Raw genomic sequence first — 22,567 nt, forward strand, 5'->3', positions numbered from 1 at the left:
ATGGTGCACAAGTAAAAATTATCAATATACCGTAATAAGAATCATTTCATGTTTATTTTTGGTGGATTTGGATGTCGCGATGTCCAGTCTCACTAAAACGACCTGCAAAGTAGGGGTGCGTGGGATGACCACGAGAGTGCTCCAGCGTCATACCCCAGAAGGTACCTCAAGGTGTGGGTCTGGTGTGTCTGGCGCGCAGACAGGTTGGTTACAGGCCCAACACACGGCCATCGCTGCTACCGAAGCAGATCCAGCTGTCATAAGAAAACACAACTGAAATCCACCCTGCCCTCTAATAACGAGCTCTCGCTTGACACCACTGAAGTCAGTCTGGTGATTCGACATGTTGTGCTGCCATTCATGAACAGCATTCCAAGGGATGTGTTTTCCAACAGGATAACACTCCAGAATGAGATTTTCACTCTGCAGCGGAGTGTACGCTGATATGAAGCTTCCTGGCAGATTTAAACTGTGTGCCTGACTGAGACTCTAACTCGGGACGTTTGCTTTTCGCGGGCAAGTGCTCTACCATCTGAGCTACCGAAGCACGACTCACGCCTCGTCCTCACAGCTTTACTTCTGCCAGTGCCTCGTCTAATACCTTCCAAACTATACAGAAGCTCTCCTGCGAACCTTGCAGAACTAGCACTCCTGAAAGAAAGGAGACATGGTTTAGCCACAGCCTTGAGGAAGTTTCCAGAATGAGATTTTCAATTCTCCAGCTGAGTGTGCGCTGATATGAAGCTTTCTGGCAGATTAAAACTGTGTGGCGGACAGAGATTCGTACTCGGGACCTTTGCCTTTCGCGGGCAAGTGCTCTAGCATCTGAGCACTTTGGAAGGTAGGAGACGAGGTACTGGCAGAAGTAAAGCTGTGAGGACGGGGCGTGAGTCGTGCTTGGGTAGCTCAGATGGTAGAGCATTTGCCCGCGAAAGGCAAAGGTCCCGAGTTCGAGTCTCAGTGCGGTATACAATTTTAATCTGCCAGGAAGTTTCGGGATAACACTCGCCCACATACCGCTGTTGTAGCCCGACATGCTCTAAGAGTGTCGACTTGTTGCCTTAGCGTACTCGATTGTGAAATATGTCCACGATAGAGCACGTATGAGACATCATCGGATGACAGCTCCAGCGTCGTCCTCAACCAGCGTTAACCGTCCCTGTACAGACCTACAAAGTGCAACAGGCGTCGAACTCCATACCACAAACTGTCATCCAGCGATTGTACGACACAATACATGCACGTTTGGATGCTTGCACTCAAAATGCTGTTGGTTACACCTGTTATTAATCTACCAGCATTCCACATTTGCGATGGCTTATCGTGCCATTTTTACATTTACCTGTGCTGTTGCAATATCAGTCACGTAAATATGTTACCTAGACAAATTCATTCCCAAAATTTCATTACTCTGCACTAACTGTTTTAATTCTTTTCCGTCAGTGTACGTTATTGTTGCAAGATCTTCCTGTTATGAAGCCTCTTCGTTCTTCTAGAAGTACCACTGCCGTAATAAACTTTAATCTGTTGTTTAGTACATCTGAAAACACTTTGCTGATAGTTTTTAACGTATTGATACCTCTATAATTTGAAGTATTCCTGTGATCCCCTCTTTTCAACAGTCACAACACTTACACGAAAGCCAGTCTTCTGGAATTTTACTGTTCAGGAAACAGGTATCAATAAGAAGTAAAATTCTGAGCGTAACATATAATCCACCATGTTTAATCAAATCTATATTAATCCCGTTAGGTCCTAGGCATTTCTTGCATTTTTGTTTTGTTTAATTATTACATTTTCCATTTCATGTAAGGTAGTTAAATTTGTGTTAACATAATCCATACAAATATTATAAGTGCGAGAGTAACTCTGTTACAGTTTTACCACTAAACCGTTGAACCGTTTTTGATGAAATGTAATTTGAAGATAGTCTGAACACTGAGGGAGAACATGCGCTACTTCAGAACGTGTGTAGCACATTTATTGCTTTCAAGAATTTAACGCCAAATATGGAACGATAATTACTCTTTGAAACAGCTGTTTACTCTCTGACTTTTGATTTTTATCGTGTGTGTGAAAATGGTTTTATTGTTTCGTATATACTACATAACACGATTCAGACCATTGAATTCAATGCTTGTACAGTCCTCAACGTGTTTAATCGCTACTCTCACACTAATATCGCTGACAAGGCCATCGCATTTTAGCCGCTGAGCGTCACGTGTCTCATAGCTTCTGAGAAGCTTGAAGATTCACAACAACAGCGTCATTTTCAATGCTGTACGACAAAATAGAGAGACATTGTGCCTTTATATGTAGAATGTCGAAGGCTTTTAGTGAGGCTGCATTTGATTATGACATTCGATAGTAGGTTGCTCTGAGCACTATGCGACTTAACATCAGAGGTCATCAGTCTCCCAGAACTTAGAACTACTTAAACCTAACTAACCTAAGGACATCACACAGATCCATGCCCGATGCAGGATTCGAACCTGCGACCGTCGAGAGTAGGTGTGGGTAACAAGCAGACAAGTGAGGGTAGCTGACGCTATTGCGTGTACAACTATTATTAAACTTGAGCTGCTGCAAGCTACAAATTATTTGTTTTCCTTCTTCGTAAGTTAAACTCTTTTTAACAATTTTAGAAAGTCCATATTTTCTTTCAGTTCCCGTCACTCATCTGATACCAAACTAAAGCTTCAACAGGGTTTTTTTCCATTCGGGGGTGGGTGTTTGTGTTGTCCGCATCGCCCTTTTATCATTATCGAATACCTAGTCGCTGAAGAGACGACCAATAAAAATATGACGTAAAGATGGGGAAGCAGGGAATGGAGCATCATCTTTTTAAGCCAGTGACTATACACCATATCAAAAAAACATTAAATTTGTTGCTTAATGCACACGCTGCACTATGTACAGATGCCAACGCTCCTGTTGAAGTACGAGTAGTTGGAGGAGTTCGCACAACTTGAGCTACACTTACCCCAACAGGTGGACACGTGATTGAAACTGACATTATGGCACGTGCTATAGGTGACTTACTCACCACGACTCATCATAACAGAACTGCTGATGTGCAAGTGCAGCCATGGGTAAGAGGTGGTCAGTCATATTTTCACAATGACTACTCGTCTTTTCGTCTTTGCATTATATAACAGGCCGGGAGACCTGTTTGAAACTGCCAGCCGGTGTGGCCGAGCGGTTCTAGGCGCTTCAGTCTGGAATCGCGCGACCGCTACGGTCGCAGGTTCGAATCCTACCTCGGGCATGGATGTGTATCTTGTGCTTCGGTTAGTTAGGTTTAAGTAGTTCTAAGTTCTAGAAGACTGATGACCTCAGATGCTAAGTCCCATAGTGCTCCGAGCCATTTGAACCATTTGTTCGAAACTTTCACATTCCTGTTGTTGTAAATGATGACATTATTTGGAATAAATATAGTCATTTGGATAAGGGTAGTCGTGGGAACGAAGAAAAGCCATTTTTATAAATGAACTGAATGAGGTGAAATAATAATCGTGAATTTATGACACACTTGTGTACCAATGTATATAACTTCCAACAAAATTCTCTACAAAGCATTACAATACCTAGATGTAAACGATATTTGACGTAAGAATGTAATATTCGTGTACTTTTGGTTTTTTATTTTCTTTAAGTGATAGGGGAAAAGATACAATTGACCACTGCAATGGTCAAGCTTACTATATGAGACAATGCTATATACAAATTATGCAGCTAATAAGTATCTTAAAACAAATAAAATGGTATTTGCGATAGGATAACACGAAAAGGCAGTCTGTTATTCGTGAGTAATAATTGTACTTCGTAAAATATAGGTATGAAGCTAGATGTGTATTAACAGTCAACAGCCTAATCAGAAGCCTGTCAAAGAACCTTTATAACGATGCCTCACCTTCACTGTACGATTAGTATGTGTTGAGAAGAAATTTCGCTATTCGTCCGTCTCCTCCAATGGGGTGGATTAATATAAAGACCAATAGAAAACAGCTTTTTCAGCCAATGACAGATAATAAAGGAAACACCAATAAAGCATACCTTTCACCCCTCCTGCTCCTCCTTTTACAGCCAATCAAGTAATGACACGGTTTTCTCGTGCAGCTATTTAAGGAACCAAGTGTGTTCATTTAGCAGTTAACGTAAGGCCCTGATGAAGGCTAGCTGCAACGCTGGCCGAAACGTTGGCGCATTTTAAATTATGACGATGCGGTCTGATACCCTGAAGAATTTTATTGAAGTATGTGATTAACAGTTTGTACGCTGTGTATCCAAACTCTACTAGTTTTGTGTCAGTACCATAATCTCTATCATGGCCGACCTAACGTCCCAGATAGTTGAAAGATGACACTTTTCTGTGACTACGAATTTCGTCAACTCAAGTACTTTAGTATGGTGTCTTCTTGACCGACTACCACCGAATCGAACTCGAATGTGACGCCATATACGACGCATATAAGTCTCCTGGTAACGAACACTATTTTACCTACCACTCTTCCTTGGACAGTAGCTCACGGAGGGGCCTTACTGCTTGTTTCAGATTTCCTGAAGCAGAACGACAGCGATGAGGACCCCGAGCCCGTGAGGAAGGCCAGACTGATGTACCGCGTCTGCATGGACACCCGTAAGTAGCGTCACAATAGTTCAGAAGTGAGTCCCCATCGTTCCGTGTGTACTGATCACCCACGACGTTATATCCACCCCTCCACAGTGGGAATAAGCACTTCCCGATCACGGGGGACACCCTGACGAAGCCACATCATGCGTCTCATCTATGAACGGTGTTTCAGAAGTGAAGGTCAATAATTCACACAAGAAAGGCACAGGCCAAAAGTAGCCAAAACGCTCCAATAAACATGGGTACACAAATCAACCGATGTCGAGGTATCGCATTAATTCGAGCTGGGAACCAACTGTAAACGACCCTGGATTCCGTGGTACTGATGTTGGTATCTCAAGGTTTGGTATCGACTATCTGTTTACGCATGCGCAACTACTTCCCTCTCCCCCTCCGTGCACTGTGCTGTACCGGCCTCAAGATCAGTTACGACTATGAAGGCACCATGGGCAGGGCTTACACCAATGAAAAGTACGCTGCCGCGCGGAGTGGCCGCGCGGTTTAAGGCACCGTGTCACGGATTGCGCGGCCGCTCCTACCGGAGGTTCGAGTCCTGCCTCGGGGATGACTGTGTGTGCTGTTCTTAGCATAAGTTAGTTTAAATGTGTGTAAGTCTAGGGACTGATGAACTCAGCAGTTTGGTCTCTTAGGAATTCACATATCATCTGAAATTTTTTTTTTTTTTTTGAAAAGTACGCTGACATGCGCGAAATACATTTGTTCATGTATGGCAAACCGAATGGCAGTGCCCTTGAGGCTGCACAGTTGTATGAAGAAGCTTTTCCTCTCCGCAGACAGCCCAACAGACGCACATTTAGCCGGTTACATCAGCGTCTCCATAACACCTGATGTTGGGGAAAGAGTGTTACGCATTGCACACGGACGTTCTAGTATTTCAACAAGGAGAATTGTTACCCAAGAGCGTGTCCTGAACCATGGCAGTGCGTACCAAGTATCCTATCCACATCATCTCCAGCGAGTGCATGCCCTCAACCATGCAGGCTTCCCTCCTAGAAAGAATTTCTGACAATGGGAGCAACAGCAGCATCCTCTGTTTGTAAGCAGTATTCTGTTCGCTGATGAGGCGAAATTTACCCGTGACAGTATTTTTAGCTGCTGAGAATTCTTCCGGTTTGTATGGCCGTGGGCCATGGAACTCTTCTATCCCTGACGTTAAATCCAAGGCTTGCCGACTGTCGGCAAGACTCGGCAAGACTCGGCAAGACCCGGCTAGACTCGGCAAGACTCGGCATGACTCGGCAAGACTCGGCAAGACTCGGCAAGACTCGGCAAGACTCGGCAAGACTCGGGTAGACTCGGCAAGACTCGGCAAGACTCGGCTAGACTCGGCTAGACTCGGCAAGACTCGGCTAGACTCGGCAAGACTCGGGAAGACTCGGCTAGACTCAGCAAGACTCGGCTAGACCCGGAAAGACCCGGCAAGACTCGCCAAGACTCGGCAAGACCTGGCAAGACTCGACAGGACGGCAGGACTTGGCAGGACCCGGCAGGACTCGGCAGGACTCGGCACAACCAAGACCACCCCCAAAGATGTCCAGCGTAGCCTTGGACGAAATGTCAGGGATAGAAGAGTTTCATGGACCATGGCCATACAAGCCGGAAGAATTCTCAGCAGCTGAAACATCCGATCGTGAAAGCCTTCATTGTACGGTATTTTTAACTACCATAACTGTCACATTTGGGCTAATGTCAGTGCTATTGCAAAATACGTATCATGAAATCAACAGCATTGTTCGTTGAGCGTGTGGGTAGGACTGCTCGGAGACCGCACCACTGGACCACACTTTCTATCACAGACACTAACGGGACAGTAGTACATGCGGTTCTGGGGACTGTACTTCCAGATGCACATGATGATGTCCCACTGAACCAACGCCTGAACGTGTGGTTCATGCATGACACAGTGATCCAACACATTTTCATTTACGAGCGCGCCAGGTTCTAACTCGGACGTATGGTCAACATTGGATACATACAGGAGGGCCTATGCCATGGACTCCAAGGTCTCACGATTTAAAACCCATGGATTTCCGTGTGTGGGGTCATGTCAAAAGCCTGGTCTATGCTACGTCTTGAGCAGATTGAAGCAGCTTTCAGACATTTACAGAATTCCCCAGGACTGCCTGAGAGGATTCGCAACTCATTTCAGACACGAGTTCAGTGTTGCATTCAGACGTATGAACAACATTTCGAACACATACTGTAACGTTTAGACATGCCATTTGTTCGTAGACACTGATGAACTGCAACGGAAAATGTGTTGTAATTCGACAACGGTTGATCTGTGGACCAATGTTTAGTGGAGCTTTTTAACTACTTTTGGCCTGTACTTCCCATGTGTGAATTATTGACCATCACTTCTGAAACAGCCTGTATAAACGATTTGCAAAATTTCACGTACAGAGCCCAGCTAAATGACTTAGCGAATAAGGTGCAGCAACAATAACATGAAGCAAGAAACAATAAAAACGGACAGACACACGCTGATTGAAAGATAACTCGCAAAAATATGCGTCTAACTCGAAGCGACGGCAAAAAGGCTAACATTCGCCGAAAGATGGATCGGCAGAAATGGTAGCGGTTCTTGGTCGCTAACGTCACGGAAACTTATCCCCTTGTATTTTTGCATGTGGAGATGGTTGAAAGGCGAACTCTACAAAGAATACGTTGTGATGCCTGTGATGGCAGGACAGAGCGGATTAGGTTGTGAAAAGGGGCCAAAATATGTTGCTGTCAGTTCCACTCAACATACAAACTTTATTCATCAATACACAATATCAAAACAAGGATGCAAATCACTCAAAACTTTAATCGACCTCCTTTGATTAAGTTTAGATCGGCTGAAGGCCACACTCAAAATTCAAGACACAGGGCCTAAGTAAGAAATTGAAAAACAAGGTTCTTCTGGAGGTTTCACCCAAGAATATTTTGCAAATATTCAATCTAAACAGGCTGAAGGCCTTAGGAATTTAATTTTAATGAGACTTGGCTGGAGGCCGCATATTAGGCAATAAGAAGAGTTTCAATCAAAAGGCAGAAGGCCTTGTCTTAAAACAAAAGCGTAACAAACTTAAGCCTTAAGGGAAAGACAAGGATATTAATTTAAGAGACATTAATACTCGGCTGAAGTCCACACATGATCCAAATAAATAAAATCCAAACAGGGAAATTACTACATGATACACTCCTGGAAATGGAAAAAAGAACACATTGACACCGGTGTGTCAGACCCACCATACTTGCTCCGGACACTGCGAGAGGGCTGTACAAGCAATGATCACACGCACGGCACAGCGGACACACCAGGAACCGCGGTGTTGGCCGTCGAATGGCGCTAGCTGCGCAACATTTGTGCACCGCCGCCGTCAGTGTCAGCCAGTTTGCCGTGGCATACGGAGCTCCATCGCAGTCTTTAACACTGGTAGCATGCCGCGACAGCGTGGACGTGAACCGTATGTGCAGTTGACGGACTTTGAGCGAGGGCGTATAGTGGGCATGCGGGAGGCCGGGTGGACGTACCGCCGAATTGCTCAACACGTGGGGCGTGAGGTCTCCACAGTACATCGATGTTGTCGCCAGTGGTCGGCGGAAGGTGCACGTGCCCGTCGACCTGGGACCGGACCGCAGCGACGCACGGATGCACGCCAAGACCGTAGGATCCTACGCAGTGCCGTAGGGGACCGCACCGCCACTTCCCAGCAAATTAGGGACACTGTTGCTCCTGGGGTATCGGCGAGGACCATTCGCAACTGTCTCCATGAAGCTGGGCTACGGTCCCGCACACCGTTAGGCCGTCTTCCGCTCACGCCCCAACATCGTGCAGCCCGCCTCCAGTGGTGTCGCGACAGGCGTGAATGGAGGGACGAATGGAGACGTGTCGTCTTCAGCGATGAGAGTCGCTTCTGCCTTGGTGCCAATGATGGTCGTATGCGTGTTTGGCGCCGTGCAGGTGAGCGCCACAATCAGGACTGCATACGACCGAGGCACACAGGGCCAACACCCGGCATCATGGTGTGGGGAGCGATCTCCTACACTGGCCGTACACCACTGGTGATCGTCGAGGGGACACTGAATAGTGCACGGTACATCCAAACCGTCATCCAACCCATCGTTCTACCATTCCTAGACCGGCAAGGGAACTTGCTGTTCCAACAGGACAATGCACGTCCGCATGTATCCCGTGCCACCCAACGTGCTCTAGAAGGTGTAAGTCAACTACCCTGGCCAGCAAGATCTCCGGATCTGTCCCCCATTGAGCATGTTTGGGACTGGATGAAGCGTCGTCTCACGCGGTCTGCACGTCCAGCACGAACGCTGGTCCAACTGAGGCGCCAGGTGGAAATGGCATGGCAAGCCGTTCCACAGGACTACATCCAGCATCTGTACGATCGTCTCCATGGGAGAATAGCAGCCTGCATTGCTGCGAAAGGTGGATATACACTGTACTAGTGCCGACATTGTGCATGCTCTGTTGCCTGTGTCTATGTGCCTGTGGTTCTGTCAGTGTGATCATGTGATGTATCTGACCCCAGGAATGTGTCAATAAAGTTTCCCCTTCCTGGGACAATGAATTCACGGTGTTCTTATTTCAATTTCCAGGAGTGTACAAAAGGAACGGCGCTCTGCAGAACGACCACAAGATTTGAATACACAATGCACAGAATATCGGCGCCCGCACCGACCTACAACACCTCAGCTGTCGAACTACACGCCACGCTGGACAGCAACAACATGACGAGGAAAATACACTGCATAAAATTACGTCAACGACCAGGGCAGGTAACCAGAACGTCAACGGCCACAAGACAGAAGATACCGCTGGTGCACTTCCATAGCAGGGAATAAATTAAGTTTAATTTCACAGGAAGACAGCTGCAATCTTAGCAACTTAAATACACGTACGTTGTTTTTCGCGGGAATGTCCCAAAAGAGACAACCAGGATCAAACCAAGGCTCGATAGTAAGTAAAGTGAGGACTCAGCTTTCATGTCCAAGATCGGTGGGCGGAGAACTTTGTAGCACTCGCAAGCAGCAGCTCACACTCCAACCGCGCGTGCACGCCGCCAGCGGCTCCAGTCCGAGTCCGGGCGACGGGGGCTCGCTTGCTGCTACATGCCTACCGACCCACGCGACTGCTGGTCCGTCCGCGACTGCTGCTCTGTCGCGACTGCACTGATGGTGCATCTCCCACTCACTGACTACCCGACACACGACGGTCCGGAAATACTATCGGTCGCTCCAGAGATGGTACAACAGTGCGCTTATCGATAAGCGCTGCTGCTGCCACTCACAGACAAGTAAGGCAGGAAGTTAGTGACACCAGTGAATGGAATAAGTAAACGAGGCGGCAGTACCGTAACAGAAGATGACAAACAATTAACGGGCTGAACACTGGCCGTGCAGGGCTCATACATAAAAAGAAACCAATTGATCGTTCGGGTTCGAATTTGGTATTCGTGTAAACTGAATTGAAGCTTAATTGCTTGCCATTGCTTAATGCCGTAGTGAATATTTATTTCTGTCAGATTTTAACATCTGCATGTCTATGATCACTGGATACATACGAGGTGCATTCAAGTTCTAAGGCCTCCGATTTTTTTTTCTAATTAACTACTCACCCGAAATCGATGAAACTGGCGTTACTTCTCGACGTAATCGCCCTGCAGGCGTACACATTTTCCTCAACGCTGACGCCATGATTCCATGGCACCGGCGAAGGCTTCTTTAGGAGTCTGTTTTGACCACTGGAAAATCGCTGAGGCAATAGCAGCACGGCTGGTGAATGTGCGGCCACGGAGAGTGTCTTTCATTGTTGGAAAAAGCCAAAAGTCACTAGGAGCCAGGTCAGGTGAGTAGGGAGCATGAGGAATCACTTCAAAGTTGTTATCACGAAGAAACTGTTGCGTAACGTTAGCTCGATGTGCGGGTGCGTTGTCTTGATGAAACAGCACACGCGCAGCCTTCCCCGGACGTTTTTGTTGCAGTGCAGGAAGGAATTTGTTCTTCAAAACATTTTCGTAGGATGCATCTGTTACCGTAGTGCTCTTTGGAACGCAATGGGTAAGGATTTCGCCCTCGCTGTCCCAGAACATGGATACCATAATTTTTTCAGCACTGGCGGTTACCCGAAATTTTTTTGGTGGCAGTGAATCTGTGTGCTTCCATTGAGCTGACTGGCGCTTTGTTTCTGGATTGAAAAATGGCATACACATCTCATCCATTGTCACAACCAACGAAAAGGAAGTCCCATTCATGCTGTCGTTGCGTGTCAACATTGCTCAGCAGCATGCCACACGGGCAGCCATGTGGTCGTCCGTCAGCATAGTGGCACCCACCTGGATGACACTTTTCGCATTTTCAGGTCGTCATGCAGGATTGTGTGCACAGAACCCACAGAAATGCCAACTCTGGAGGCGATCTGTTCAACAGTCATTCGGCGATCCCCCAAAACAATTCTCTCCACTTTCTCGATCGTGTCGTCAGACCAGCTTGTGCGAGCCCGAGGTTGTTTCGGTTTGTTGTCACACGATGTTCTGCCTTCATTAAACTGTCGCACCCACGAACGTACTTTCGACACATGCATAACTCCATCACCACATGTCTCCTTCAACTGTCGATGAATTTCAATTGGTTTCACACCACGCAAATTCAGAAAACGAATGATTGCATGCTGTTCAAGTAAGGAAAACATCGCCATTTTAAGTATTTAAAACAGTTCTCATTCTCGCCGCTGGCAGTAAAATTCCATCTGCCGTACGGTGCTGCCATCTCTGGGACGTATTGACAATGAACGCGGCCTCATTTTAAAACAATGCTCATGTTTCTATCTCTTTCCAGTCCGGAGAAAGAAAATCGGAGGCCTTAGACCTTGAATGCACCTCGTATTACATCTGATATTTCATTCGAATCAATCTACACTACCACTTCCTAAAATATGCTGCCAGAAAAAAATTAGTACACCCTTTTAGGGGTTTCCAGTTCACTCCTGATTTATTGTTGCGACAGTACATATGGATTACATGAAATAAATACATTTACAGATCAATATCACAAGCGGTTGTGAGGTACCAGTTACCGACCCATGGTGAAATACCGATGTTGATACGTGGTGTAGTCTCCACAAGTATCAATGCAGATGCTGACGCTGGGATCCAGTCGATCGTACAGATGGCGAATACCGTCTCCCGATACGTTATGCCACGCCAGTTCGAACTCTTCACGTAGTTCTGTAAGAGTTGTTGGTAGACGTGGTGCAGGAATCACCTCTCGGTCCATCATATCCCCCACATGCTCAATTGCAGACAGATCCGTAGATCGTGCTCGCCAGGGACGTTGGTGCAAAACACACTGAGTTTGATGGGCAGTAAGTGGGCGAGCACCTTTCTGCTGCACAAAGGTCAAAATGGTTCAAATGGCTCGGAGCACTATGGGACTTAACATCTCAGGTCATCAGTCCCCTAGAACTTAGAACTACTTAAACCTAACTAACCTAAGGACATCACACACATCCATGCCCGAGGCAGGATTCGAACCTGCGACCGTAGCAGTCGCGCGGTTCCGGACTGAGCGCCTAGAACCGCTAGACCACCGCGGCCGGCGCACAAAGGTCAAAATAACGGATACAACAATATTCTGCAGCCGGCCACTGTGGCCGAGCGGTTCTAGGCGCTTCAGTCTTGAACCCCGCTGGAGGTTCGAATCCTGCCTTGGGCACGGATGCGTGTGATGTCCTTAGGTTTAAGTAGTTCTAAGTCCAGGGGACTGATGACCTCAGATGTTAAGTCCCATAGTGCTTAGAGCCATTTGAACCAATATCCTGCATGTACTGAGTGCTGGTTAATGTCCGCTTCAAAAACACCAAAGGCGCAATGAGTGTTCTAGCTTGTCGCATCCCAGACCATAAGGTGTGTGGTGGGGCCGGTGTGTCTTGAATGAGTACACTCTGCAAGATGGCACTCTCCAGGTCCCCGCTGTAAGCGCAAACCGATCACTTGCCTGCAGGCAGAATCCGCTTTCATCGTTGAAGACCACAGCGCGCCGCTCCAAGTGATCCCCTGGTGGCACGTGTCGAGCGATGCACATCAGTGCTGTGGCGTGACTGGAAGATGGGCCAGAGGTGGTGCGTGACCGTAGACCCACTGCTAATAACCGGTTCACAACCCGTCTGAGCTCACACCTCCTATGTGTTATATGCGAGTGCAGGCTTTCTCGGCGAATTTCATATATGAACTCGTCACGTGTTGTCAGCCGACTACCGTCGTCGTCTCGTAACAACGTTTCGATGGAATGCGTCTCCATCTTCAGGCGAAGTGTCGGGATATCGTCGGTCGTGGGATGATATCTCTGCTGGGCCGCTCTCCGCGGCCGGCCAATCATGCGCCCGAGGAATCGCCCGATGCGCCTGGATCGGCCGGTGATGGGGGGGGGTGGTGGGGGGGGGGGGGACGCTTGCGCGGGGTTCGAGTCCCGGCGTCCGTCTCTGTCTGCTCCGTGCGCGGCCCTTGGTGGAACGGAACGTTCTTCTCTGATTTTCCTGATTGCAGGCTCCCAGGCTGTGCTGAGGTGGTAGCCACTGTCGCGGTGGATTAGGTTGTCGTGGTACTGTATCTTAACGCCAATAGCTGCCACCACCCTGCGCAACGCAATGCTATACTCAACACCTTAGTGCATAGGGCCAGGTCCATCTGCGATAAGGAAAGCTTGCCAGGATAATTGCAACACCTAAAGGACACTTTCAAGAAAAATGGATACAGTGAGACACAAATAAGGAGAGCTCTGAAGACCGACCACAAGAAGAGAGAAGAGAGACCGGATGAAGACGAAGCAATGGGCTGTGCGTTCTTGCCACAAGCGGGTCCTCCGACGTCCAAGATCGCCGAGAATTCTCGAGAAACATAAAGTGAAGACCGTTTTACGCGCAGCAGGAAAAATCAAAGACCTTCTCGGTTCAACCAAGGATCCACTAAGTGTGACGGCACCAGGTGTGTACAAGATCGGATGCGAATGTGGGATGCAATATATACGGCAGACGCAGCGTTGCATCTCACAGCGCCGCAGTGAACACATTAGGCATGTACGCTTGGGTCAGACCAACAAATCTGCTGTGGCGGAACATACACTCCTGGAAATGGAAAAAAGAACACATTGACACCGGTGTGTCAGACCCACCATACTTGCTCCGGACACTGCGAGAGGGCTGTACAAGCAATGATCACACGCACGGCACAGCGGACACACCAGGAACCGCGGTGTTGGCCGTCGAATGGCGCTAGCTGCGCAACATTTGTGCACCGCCGCCGTCAGTGTCAGCCAGTTTGCCGTGGCATACGGAGCTCCATCGCAGTCTTTAACACTGGTAGCATGCCGCGACAGCGTGGACGTGAACCGTATGTGCAGTTGACGGACTTTGAGCGAGGGCGTATAGTGGGCATGCGGGAGGCCGGGTGGACGTACCGCCGAATTGCTCAACACGTGGGGCGTGAGGTCTCCACAGTACATCGATGTTGTCGCCAGTGGTCGGCGGAAGGTGCACGTGCCCGTCGACCTGGGACCGGACCGCAGCGACGCACGGATGCACGCCAAGACCGTAGGATCCTACGCAGTGCCGTAGGGGACCGCACCGCCACTTCCCAGCAAATTAGGGACACTGTTGCTCCTGGGGTATCGGCGAGGACCATTCGCAACTGTCTCCATGAAGCTGGGCTACGGTCCCGCACACCGTTAGGCCGTCTTCCGCTCACGCCCCAACATCGTGCAGCCCGCCTCCAGTGGTGTCGCGACAGGCGTGAATGGAGGGACGAATGGAGACGTGTCGTCTTCAGCGATGAGAGTCGCTTCTGCCTTGGTGCCAATGATGGTCGTATGCGTGTTTGGCGCCGTGCAAGTGAGTGCCACAATCAGGACTGCATACGACCGAGGCACACAGGGCCAACACCCGGCATCATGGTGTGGGGAGCGATCTCCTACACTGGCCGTACACCACTGGTGATCGTCGAGGGGACACTGAATAGTGCACGGTACATCCAAACCGTCATCGAACCCATCGTTCTACCATTCCTAGACCGGCAAGGGAACTTGCTGTTCCAACAGGACAATGCACGTCCGCATGTATCCCGTGCCACCCAACGTGCTCTAGAAGGTGTAAGTCAACTACCCTGGCCAGCAAGATCTCCGGATCTGTCCCCCATTGAGCATGTTTGGGACTGGATGAAGCGTCGTCTCACGCGGTCTGCACGTCCAGCACGAACGCTGGTCCAACTGAGGCGCCAGGTGGAAATGGCATGGCAAGCCGTTCCACAGGACTACAGCCAGCATCTCTACCATCGTCTCCATGGGAGACTAGCAGCCTGCATTGCTGCGAAAGGTGGATATACACTGTACTAGTGCCGACATTGTGCATGCTCTGTTGCCTGTGTCTATGTGCCTGTGGTTCTGTCAGTGTGATCATGTGATGTATCTGACCCCAGGAATGTGTCAATAAAGTTTCCCCTTCCTGGGACAATGAATTCACGGTGTTCTTATTTCAATTTCCAGGAGTGTAGTATTGACGAGAAGCACACCTTCGATTTCGAGGACACAAAGAAAATATGCAGTACAAACGGATTTTGGGGCTCAGTAATCAAAGAGTCCATAGAAATCCGGTTACACGACAACCTAATCAACTGTGACAGTGGCCACCATCTCAGCGCAGCCTGGGAGCCTGCAATCAGGAAAATCAGAGAAGAACGTTCCGTTCCACCAAGGGCCGCGCACGGAGCAGCGACGGACGCCGGGACTCGAACCCCGCGCACGCGTCTCCCCCCCCCCCCCGCCCCACCCCACCACCACCACCGGCCGATCCAGGAGGCGCATCGGCCGATTCCGCGAGCGCGTGGCGCGTGATTGGCCGGCAGCGGGAAGCGGAGAGCGGTCCAGCAGAGATGTCAGCCCGCGACCGACTACATCCCGACATTTCGCCTGAAGATGATGGAGACGCATTCCATCGAAACGTTGCTACGAGACGACGATGCTGCTCGGCTGACAACCCGTGAAGACTTCATATACCTCCTATGTGTGCAGTGGTACCTGTAGGACCTGCCACTGCTGTCATTACAATATGGCAATCCAGGCGGGCGTCTGTACTGCGTGGATGTTCAGAACCTCCTCCGTGGATGAGAGTGTTTTCACACAATCACTGCTACCAACGTCGTTGCACAGTTGGCACAGCACGTAGAACTTGTGTGGCAGTTCTCCGAAAGCACCATCCCATCCCTCGAAAAGCTGCAATTTGACCCCTTTCAAGGTCGCTCATTTGCCCGTAGTAAACACGAGTGGGTCTACGTGGTATGGTTGCCTACCTGCTTCACACATCTGTACCACACTAAACCTCTGATCTACCACTCAACCTCATCCTGCACTTGACTTCAAAAATGGTTCAAATGGCTCTGAGCACTATGGGACTTAACTGCTGAGGTGATCAGTCCCCTAAAACTTAGAACCACTTAAACCTAACTAACCTAAGGACATCACACACATCCATCCCAGAGGCAGGATTCGAAACTACGACCGTAGCGGTCACGCGGTTCCAGTCTGTAGCGCGTAGAACCGCTCGGCCACTACGGCCGGCGCACTTCGTTGACAACATTGCGAAGACGGGGAGGAGTCCAGACTACCAATGTCCAGTGGCCAGACGGAAGCTTCTACGCAGAGTGGGAGAGAAGCTAGCAAACACAACAAAATGTGCTTGTGCGTGAACGGCGATTAGGTGTAAAAGTGAAAGAGATGCGTCAGAAGATAAAATGAATGACTAACAGTCGCGAAACCTGTTGTCTCAGTTGAAGACGTTCCGTAAACGACACCGCGCGGAGTCGCCGCGCTGTTTAAGGCACCTTGTCACGGTTCGCAGCTCCCCCCACCCCCTCCCCATGCCCACCCGTAGGAGGTTCGAGTCCTCCCTCGGGCATGGGTGTGTGTGTTATCCTTAGCGTAATATAGAATTTAGTTTAAGTTAGATTAAGTAGTGTATAAGCCTAGGGCCCGATGACCTCTGTTGTTTGGTCCCATAGCAACTTACCATCCGCGCCATTGCTACGGTCACAGGTTCGAATCTTGCCTCGGACATGGATGTATATGATGTCCTTAGGTTAGTTACGTTTACGTAGTTCTAAATCTAGGGGACTGATGACCTCAGATGTAAATGGCTTAGAGCCATTTGAACCAAGCAACTTACCACAAATTTTCAATTTCCGTAAACGACGTTCGAATATTGGTGCAGTTACAGTCACGAAACACACTTGTGTAAAAAGCAAGTAGGTGGCGGGAAGAGAACTGTTTATCACCGAAAGTAGTTTCTGTTAAGTGGTAGCTTACTTTCACATACCAACTAACAGTCTCGTTTTACGATAATATGGGGATATGCAAACCATGGGCAAAAGACATATCCACACATTATCCGATGGTTCCCCACGACTTTTGGCCACCTTGTGTAAGACCAACTACATCTCTTTCCATCCTGAACATTCTTGTTTAAAGATACTTATAAAGTGTGTAATTAAATGGACTGCTGCTACAGTAGTTTAGTGTTTTCACTGCGATGCATCCATTTCGGCTAGAAAGCCACATTCAGACCATCTGCGAAAGTTACATAACATTTTTTATTTTATTATAGTGTTGATTGATCGTATTTTCAGATACATAAATCTGGTGTTTTATCCACCTCAGCAACTGTTGTTGTACATAGCCAAATAACCAGCAACCAGCTGAGAAAATTAATCTTCATCGGTTTCACGCATTTATTGTAGTAATGGATTCATTATTCCATTACTCATTGCTGTTGTATTTTTCAGTGCCACGGCATTTTGGTGTATGAATCTTATTGCTGAACAATCGCAAATAATGCGATACGTATAACCTTCTGAAAATGGCACTGTGATAGTAGGTAAGAAATTAAATTTATTTTGTGCAACTACTTACTGATTATTTCGATGTATACGAATTTTGCGTTTACCTTCCTATATCGTCAGTGATATTGTATTACAACGTGGTGTCGATTTAGGACTCTTATGCTGCAAGCTGTCTGAGGTTTTTTGCTGTTGTTCATCGACCTTTCTCATAATTTTTATTAATTGACGTTTTATTGTCAGAGTCAACGGACTGACGGATGTGACAGTTGGCCAAAGACGCTCGATCATTACATTTGCCGTGGTTTTGACGTTATCATTTTTAGCTGTATGTATGATCTTTGGTCAAGTGCCACAACTGTCAATCTGTCAATCTTCTCATGGCGTGACAACGCTGCGTGGGTTTCAGTCTCCTCAACAGGTTTCAGCTGTTCTGACTCCCCAGAGCGGTTATCCGCCATCCTCCGCCTCTAAAGACATTTCATACCTTCTTTCACGTAGTGTATCCAAGGGTTTCGTGGCCTTCCTTCATTCAAATACCTCTTTTTCTTCCAGAATTCGTCCTAACGACATGTCCAAGCAAGGCTACTCTTCTCCATTTTCTTATTTTTGCTATGTCAGCTCCTTGTACGCAGCGATCCAGCTCATTGTTCGTTCTGTATCATTGTTATCCTCAACTGCCACGTAGATCTTGTTGCAGAACCCCAAGTTCAAATGTCTTCAGCTGCTGCTCATCAGTACTTGTTAGTGCCCATGTTCCTCATCCGTAGCTTACAACTGGTCTGACCATGAGCTTACGTAACACAGAACGCGCACAACTGGTGCAAGGCAAGAGATGCAGTCCGGCAGAAAAAAATTATCAGCCAAATGGTGTGGGTTACGCTGCAAAGTGGTATTAGGCTACCTTTCTGTAGCACGTATATATGAGGGGTGTTTAAAAGAAAAGGTGCAAAACAATACTGTTCCTGTAACTCAATCTTTATTAAAAGTAATCACCAGAGACCTGACTGACCGAAGGATTCACTGTTCCCAGAATTCTTGTGCCTGTGGCAGGAGCCAGTTCTCCATTGTCTTTCAGTTGGTCGTCCGAGATCGCTTCCTCTGAGTTGCTTTTGAAGAGCAAGAAACACATGGGAGTCGCAGGGTGACATGTCCGGGCTGTAAGGCAGATGCTCAAACTGTTCCACTTGACCTTGGCCATCACAGTTTGTGTGACGTTGGGGAGACGTGAGAATGCACATTATCGTGGAGCAGAACCATTCCCTCTGTGAGCAGCCCAGGCCTTTTGCTGTTGATAGACGTATGTAGGCTACAGAGTGTCTCGCAGTAGACGTCGCTATTAAAGGTTTCACCGTACTCGAGGAATTCGATCGGCATCGGACCTTGGGCGTAGATAAAGATGGTGAGCGTCACCCAGCCTACGTTATCCCATACCAGCATATAAAAATTCCAACCAGTTCGGGTGTTAAGACGTTTCGTACCTCTTCAGTTCAATACTATGTGATTAAAAGTATTCAGACACCTGGCTGAAAATGACTTACAAGTTCGTGGCAACCTCCATCGGTAATGCTAGAATATGGTGTTGCCCCACCCATAGCCTTGACGACAGCTTTCACTCTCGCAGCCATACGTTCAATGAGGTGCTCGAAGGATTTTTGGGGAATGGCAGCCCATCCTTCACGGAGTGCTGCACTCAGAAGTATCGATGTCTATCGGTGAAACCTGTCATGAAGTCGGCTTCCAAAACAGGGACAGGGCTCTATGCAGGCCAGTCCATTACAGGGATGTTATTGTCATGTAACCACTCCGCCACAGGCCGTGCATTATGAACAGATGCTCGATCGTGTTGGAAGATGCAGTCGCCATCCCCGAATCGCTCTACAACAATGGGAAGCAAGAACGTGCTTAAAACATCAATGTAGGCCTGTGCTGTGATAGAGCCACGCAAAACAAGTGGTGCAAGCCCCTCTCCATGAAAAACACGACAACACCATATCATCATCGCCTCCGAATTTTACTGTTGGCACTGTGCACGCTGGCAGATGACGTTCACCGGGCATTCGCTGTACCCACCCCCTGCTGCCGGATCGCCGCATTGTGTACCGTGATTCGTCAAGCCACACAACGTTTTCCACTGTTCAATCGTCCAATGTTTACGCTCCTTACACCAAGCGAGGCGTCGTTTGGCATTTACCGGCATGATGTGTGGCTTCAGCCCCTCGACCATGAAATCTTACTTTTCTCACCTCCCACCTAATTGTCGTAGTACTTCCGGTGGATCCTGATGCAGTTTGGAATTCCTGTGTGATGGTCTGGATGGATGTCTACCTATTACACATTACGACCCTCTTCAACTATCAGCGGTCTCTGACAGTCAACAAACGAGGTCGGCCTATACGCTTTTGGGGTAGGAGTGTGGAAACCTCGCGTGCAGACGTATGACACAAGTGACACCCAATCACCTGACAACGTTCAAAGCCTGCGAGTTCCGCGGAGCGCCCCATTCTGCTTTCTCATCATGTCTAACGACTGCTGAGGTCACTGATGTGGAGTACCTGTCAGTAGGTGGCAGCACAATGCACCTAATATCAAAAACGTATGTTTTTGAGGGTATCCAGATACTTTTGATCACATAGAATATATAACGGTCCATTTTAAGACGGGTAATGTATCACGAAGCAAATACCGTCAGCACTGGCAGAATGTTACGTGATACCACGTGCTTATACGTTTGTGACTACTACAGCGCCATCTACCACAGAGCGAAAAAAGTGGTCCAACTAAAACATTCATATTTCTTCACGTACTACACGAATATGTAATAAAAATGGGGGGTCCCATTTAAAAAACGCAGTTGATATCCATTTAACCTATGGCAGCGCCATCTAGCGGGCCAACCATACAGCCATCTGGTTTCCGCCTTCAAGCTAGACGAGTTTCGTTCTTTGTAGTTTTGTCGTTTGATGCATTGTTTTCGTGAGATATTTGGCCCTGTCACTATTTGGAAAAGTAAAGATACAATGGCTCGCAGTCATTTATTTAGAAAACGGCAGTTACATCTTATTAATTGGATTATTTGTTATTTTTAGACATAATCACCCCCGTTATCCAAACATTTGTTATATCGTTGCAGAAGCTTTTGTATCCTACAGTCATGGAAGGTTGCCGCCTGTTGTCTGAACCACATTTCAACTTCATCTTTGATCTCTTCATCGTCGTGGAATGATTTTCCACCAAGACGTGACTTCAGGTAACGGGAGACATGGAAGCTTGTGGGTGCAAGGTCCGGGCTGTATGGCGGTTGGTCCAATACGTCCCATTTGAATTCTTCGAGTAGCGCTTTGGTTAGGAGTGCTGTGTGAGGCCGAGCGTTGTCACGAAGCAAGCGGACTCCACTTGTCAGCATTCCCCTGCGTTTGTTTTGAATTGCCCTTCGAAGACGTTTCGAAGTCTGGCAATATGCAGCAGCATTAATTGTCGTTCCAGGAGGCATAAATTCCAACGGAAGCTTGCCTTGTCTGTACCAAAAAACAGAAGCCATGATTTTCTTCGCTGAAATCGACGTTTTGCATTTCTTGGCTTTTGGTGAATTCGAATGGCGCCATTGCATTGATTGTTGCTTGGATTCAGGTGTATGGCGATAAACCCACGTCTCATCGCCTGTCACAATGTGATCGAGGAACTCATCACCTGCTTCAGCATAGCATGTGAGGCAGTCGAGTCCAAAGCCCATCCTTTTCTTTTTGTGTTCTTCCGTTAACAGTTTTGGAACCCAGCGCGCACACAATTTCCTATACCCTAACTTGACAGTCACAACGTCATAAAGAGTTGCCATTGACACGTCCAGTATGATCTGAAGCAATTCTTTCAATGTGAGACATCTGTTCGCACGAATTGCTTCCTCCGTTCTCCGAAGAAGGGCATCAGAGATCACAGATTGCCGACCTGTTCTTTGTTCGTCATGAACATCGGTCCTACCGTCAGAGAAATGACGACACCATTTCTTAACATTTTGTCGATTCAAAATGTTCGCATAAACAGAAACAATTTCTTTGTGAATATCCGCTGGTCGCTGACCTTCTGCATGAAGAAAACGTATGACGGAGCGCATTTGGCGGGATTCTGAATCGCCGCAGCCATTTTAAGCACGACCTATTCCAACCAGAGGCAACGTTCAACTGCCGAACAACCGCGAGGAGAAAGCTAACGGTTCAAGGTTAACACCAGTGTTGCCAACTTGCTCGCCAAAACTCTTCTGTTCCTCTGGCGTAGATGTATCTTTACTTTCCGAAATACCCTCATGTTCATTATTTTTTAAATACGTCTTGTATCTTGGTTGCAGTTTGGATGTGGTACACAGTTCAACCTACCACGAATGCACAGTGTTGCACCAAAAAGTAAGGGATCTGGCTGGATTGCAGAGACGCTGGAGAGCCGCGGCCTGAGCCCAGCCAAGCACGCCATGGAGTCTGTCGGTCTGGAGCTGGAGGCTCCAGCACCACTGGGAGGGGGCGCGGTGCCCGCCCAGTCGTCGTGGTCGGCGGTGATGGGCCGCACGCGGCGCCTGCTCGCCTACGAGACGCTGTTCGGCGTCGGCGTCTACTGGGACCTCCACAACCGCTCCGTCAACACCATCATGCTGGGGCGGCCCGCAAGCAAGTCGCCGCTGCCCTCGTGAGTCGCCAGCCTGCACCCTTTGTCCTGTTCCTGACAGCATGTCGCTTCATCTTCTCCTGGTGGGCTCGCTCATACACTGCGGAACACAGCTAAATGGTCATCTTTTATTTAAAGAAATCCTTTCAATTATCCCACTGTGACGCAGAAATTCTGAATTAGGCTCTAAGGGGCCTACAATCTTCCTCTGCAATGGTCCAAAGGCGTGGCACCGCTGACGTTACTCTCAGGTTCTGCGAGGTTTCAAACAGCAAGATGTCGACACATGTGGAAAAAAGGCCAGTGCTCTGAGGTTCACACGAGTAGATAGGTGGCTTAGTGATGTCACACTGGCACCAAATTTCATGTGGAAAAAAGGCCA

General features: G+C 48.1%; 1 protein-coding gene across 1 annotated transcript in view; it reads left to right on the forward strand.

Annotated features, from left to right (window-relative positions):
• The window catches only part of LOC126209990 (endothelin-converting enzyme homolog), a 309,515-nt gene that overhangs the window by 39,522 nt on the left and 247,426 nt on the right, over positions 1–22,567 (forward strand). The window contains exons 6-7 of the mRNA XM_049939099.1: positions 4,556–4,639; positions 21,954–22,206. Of these exons, the coding sequence (XP_049795056.1) occupies positions 4,556–4,639; positions 21,954–22,206 (337 nt within the window). The remainder of the gene's footprint in view (positions 1–4,555; positions 4,640–21,953; positions 22,207–22,567) is intronic.

The sequence above is a fragment of the Schistocerca nitens genome, chromosome 10, assembly GCF_023898315.1.
Source record: "Schistocerca nitens isolate TAMUIC-IGC-003100 chromosome 10, iqSchNite1.1, whole genome shotgun sequence".
Classification (NCBI taxonomy): domain Eukaryota; kingdom Metazoa; phylum Arthropoda; class Insecta; order Orthoptera; family Acrididae; genus Schistocerca; species Schistocerca nitens.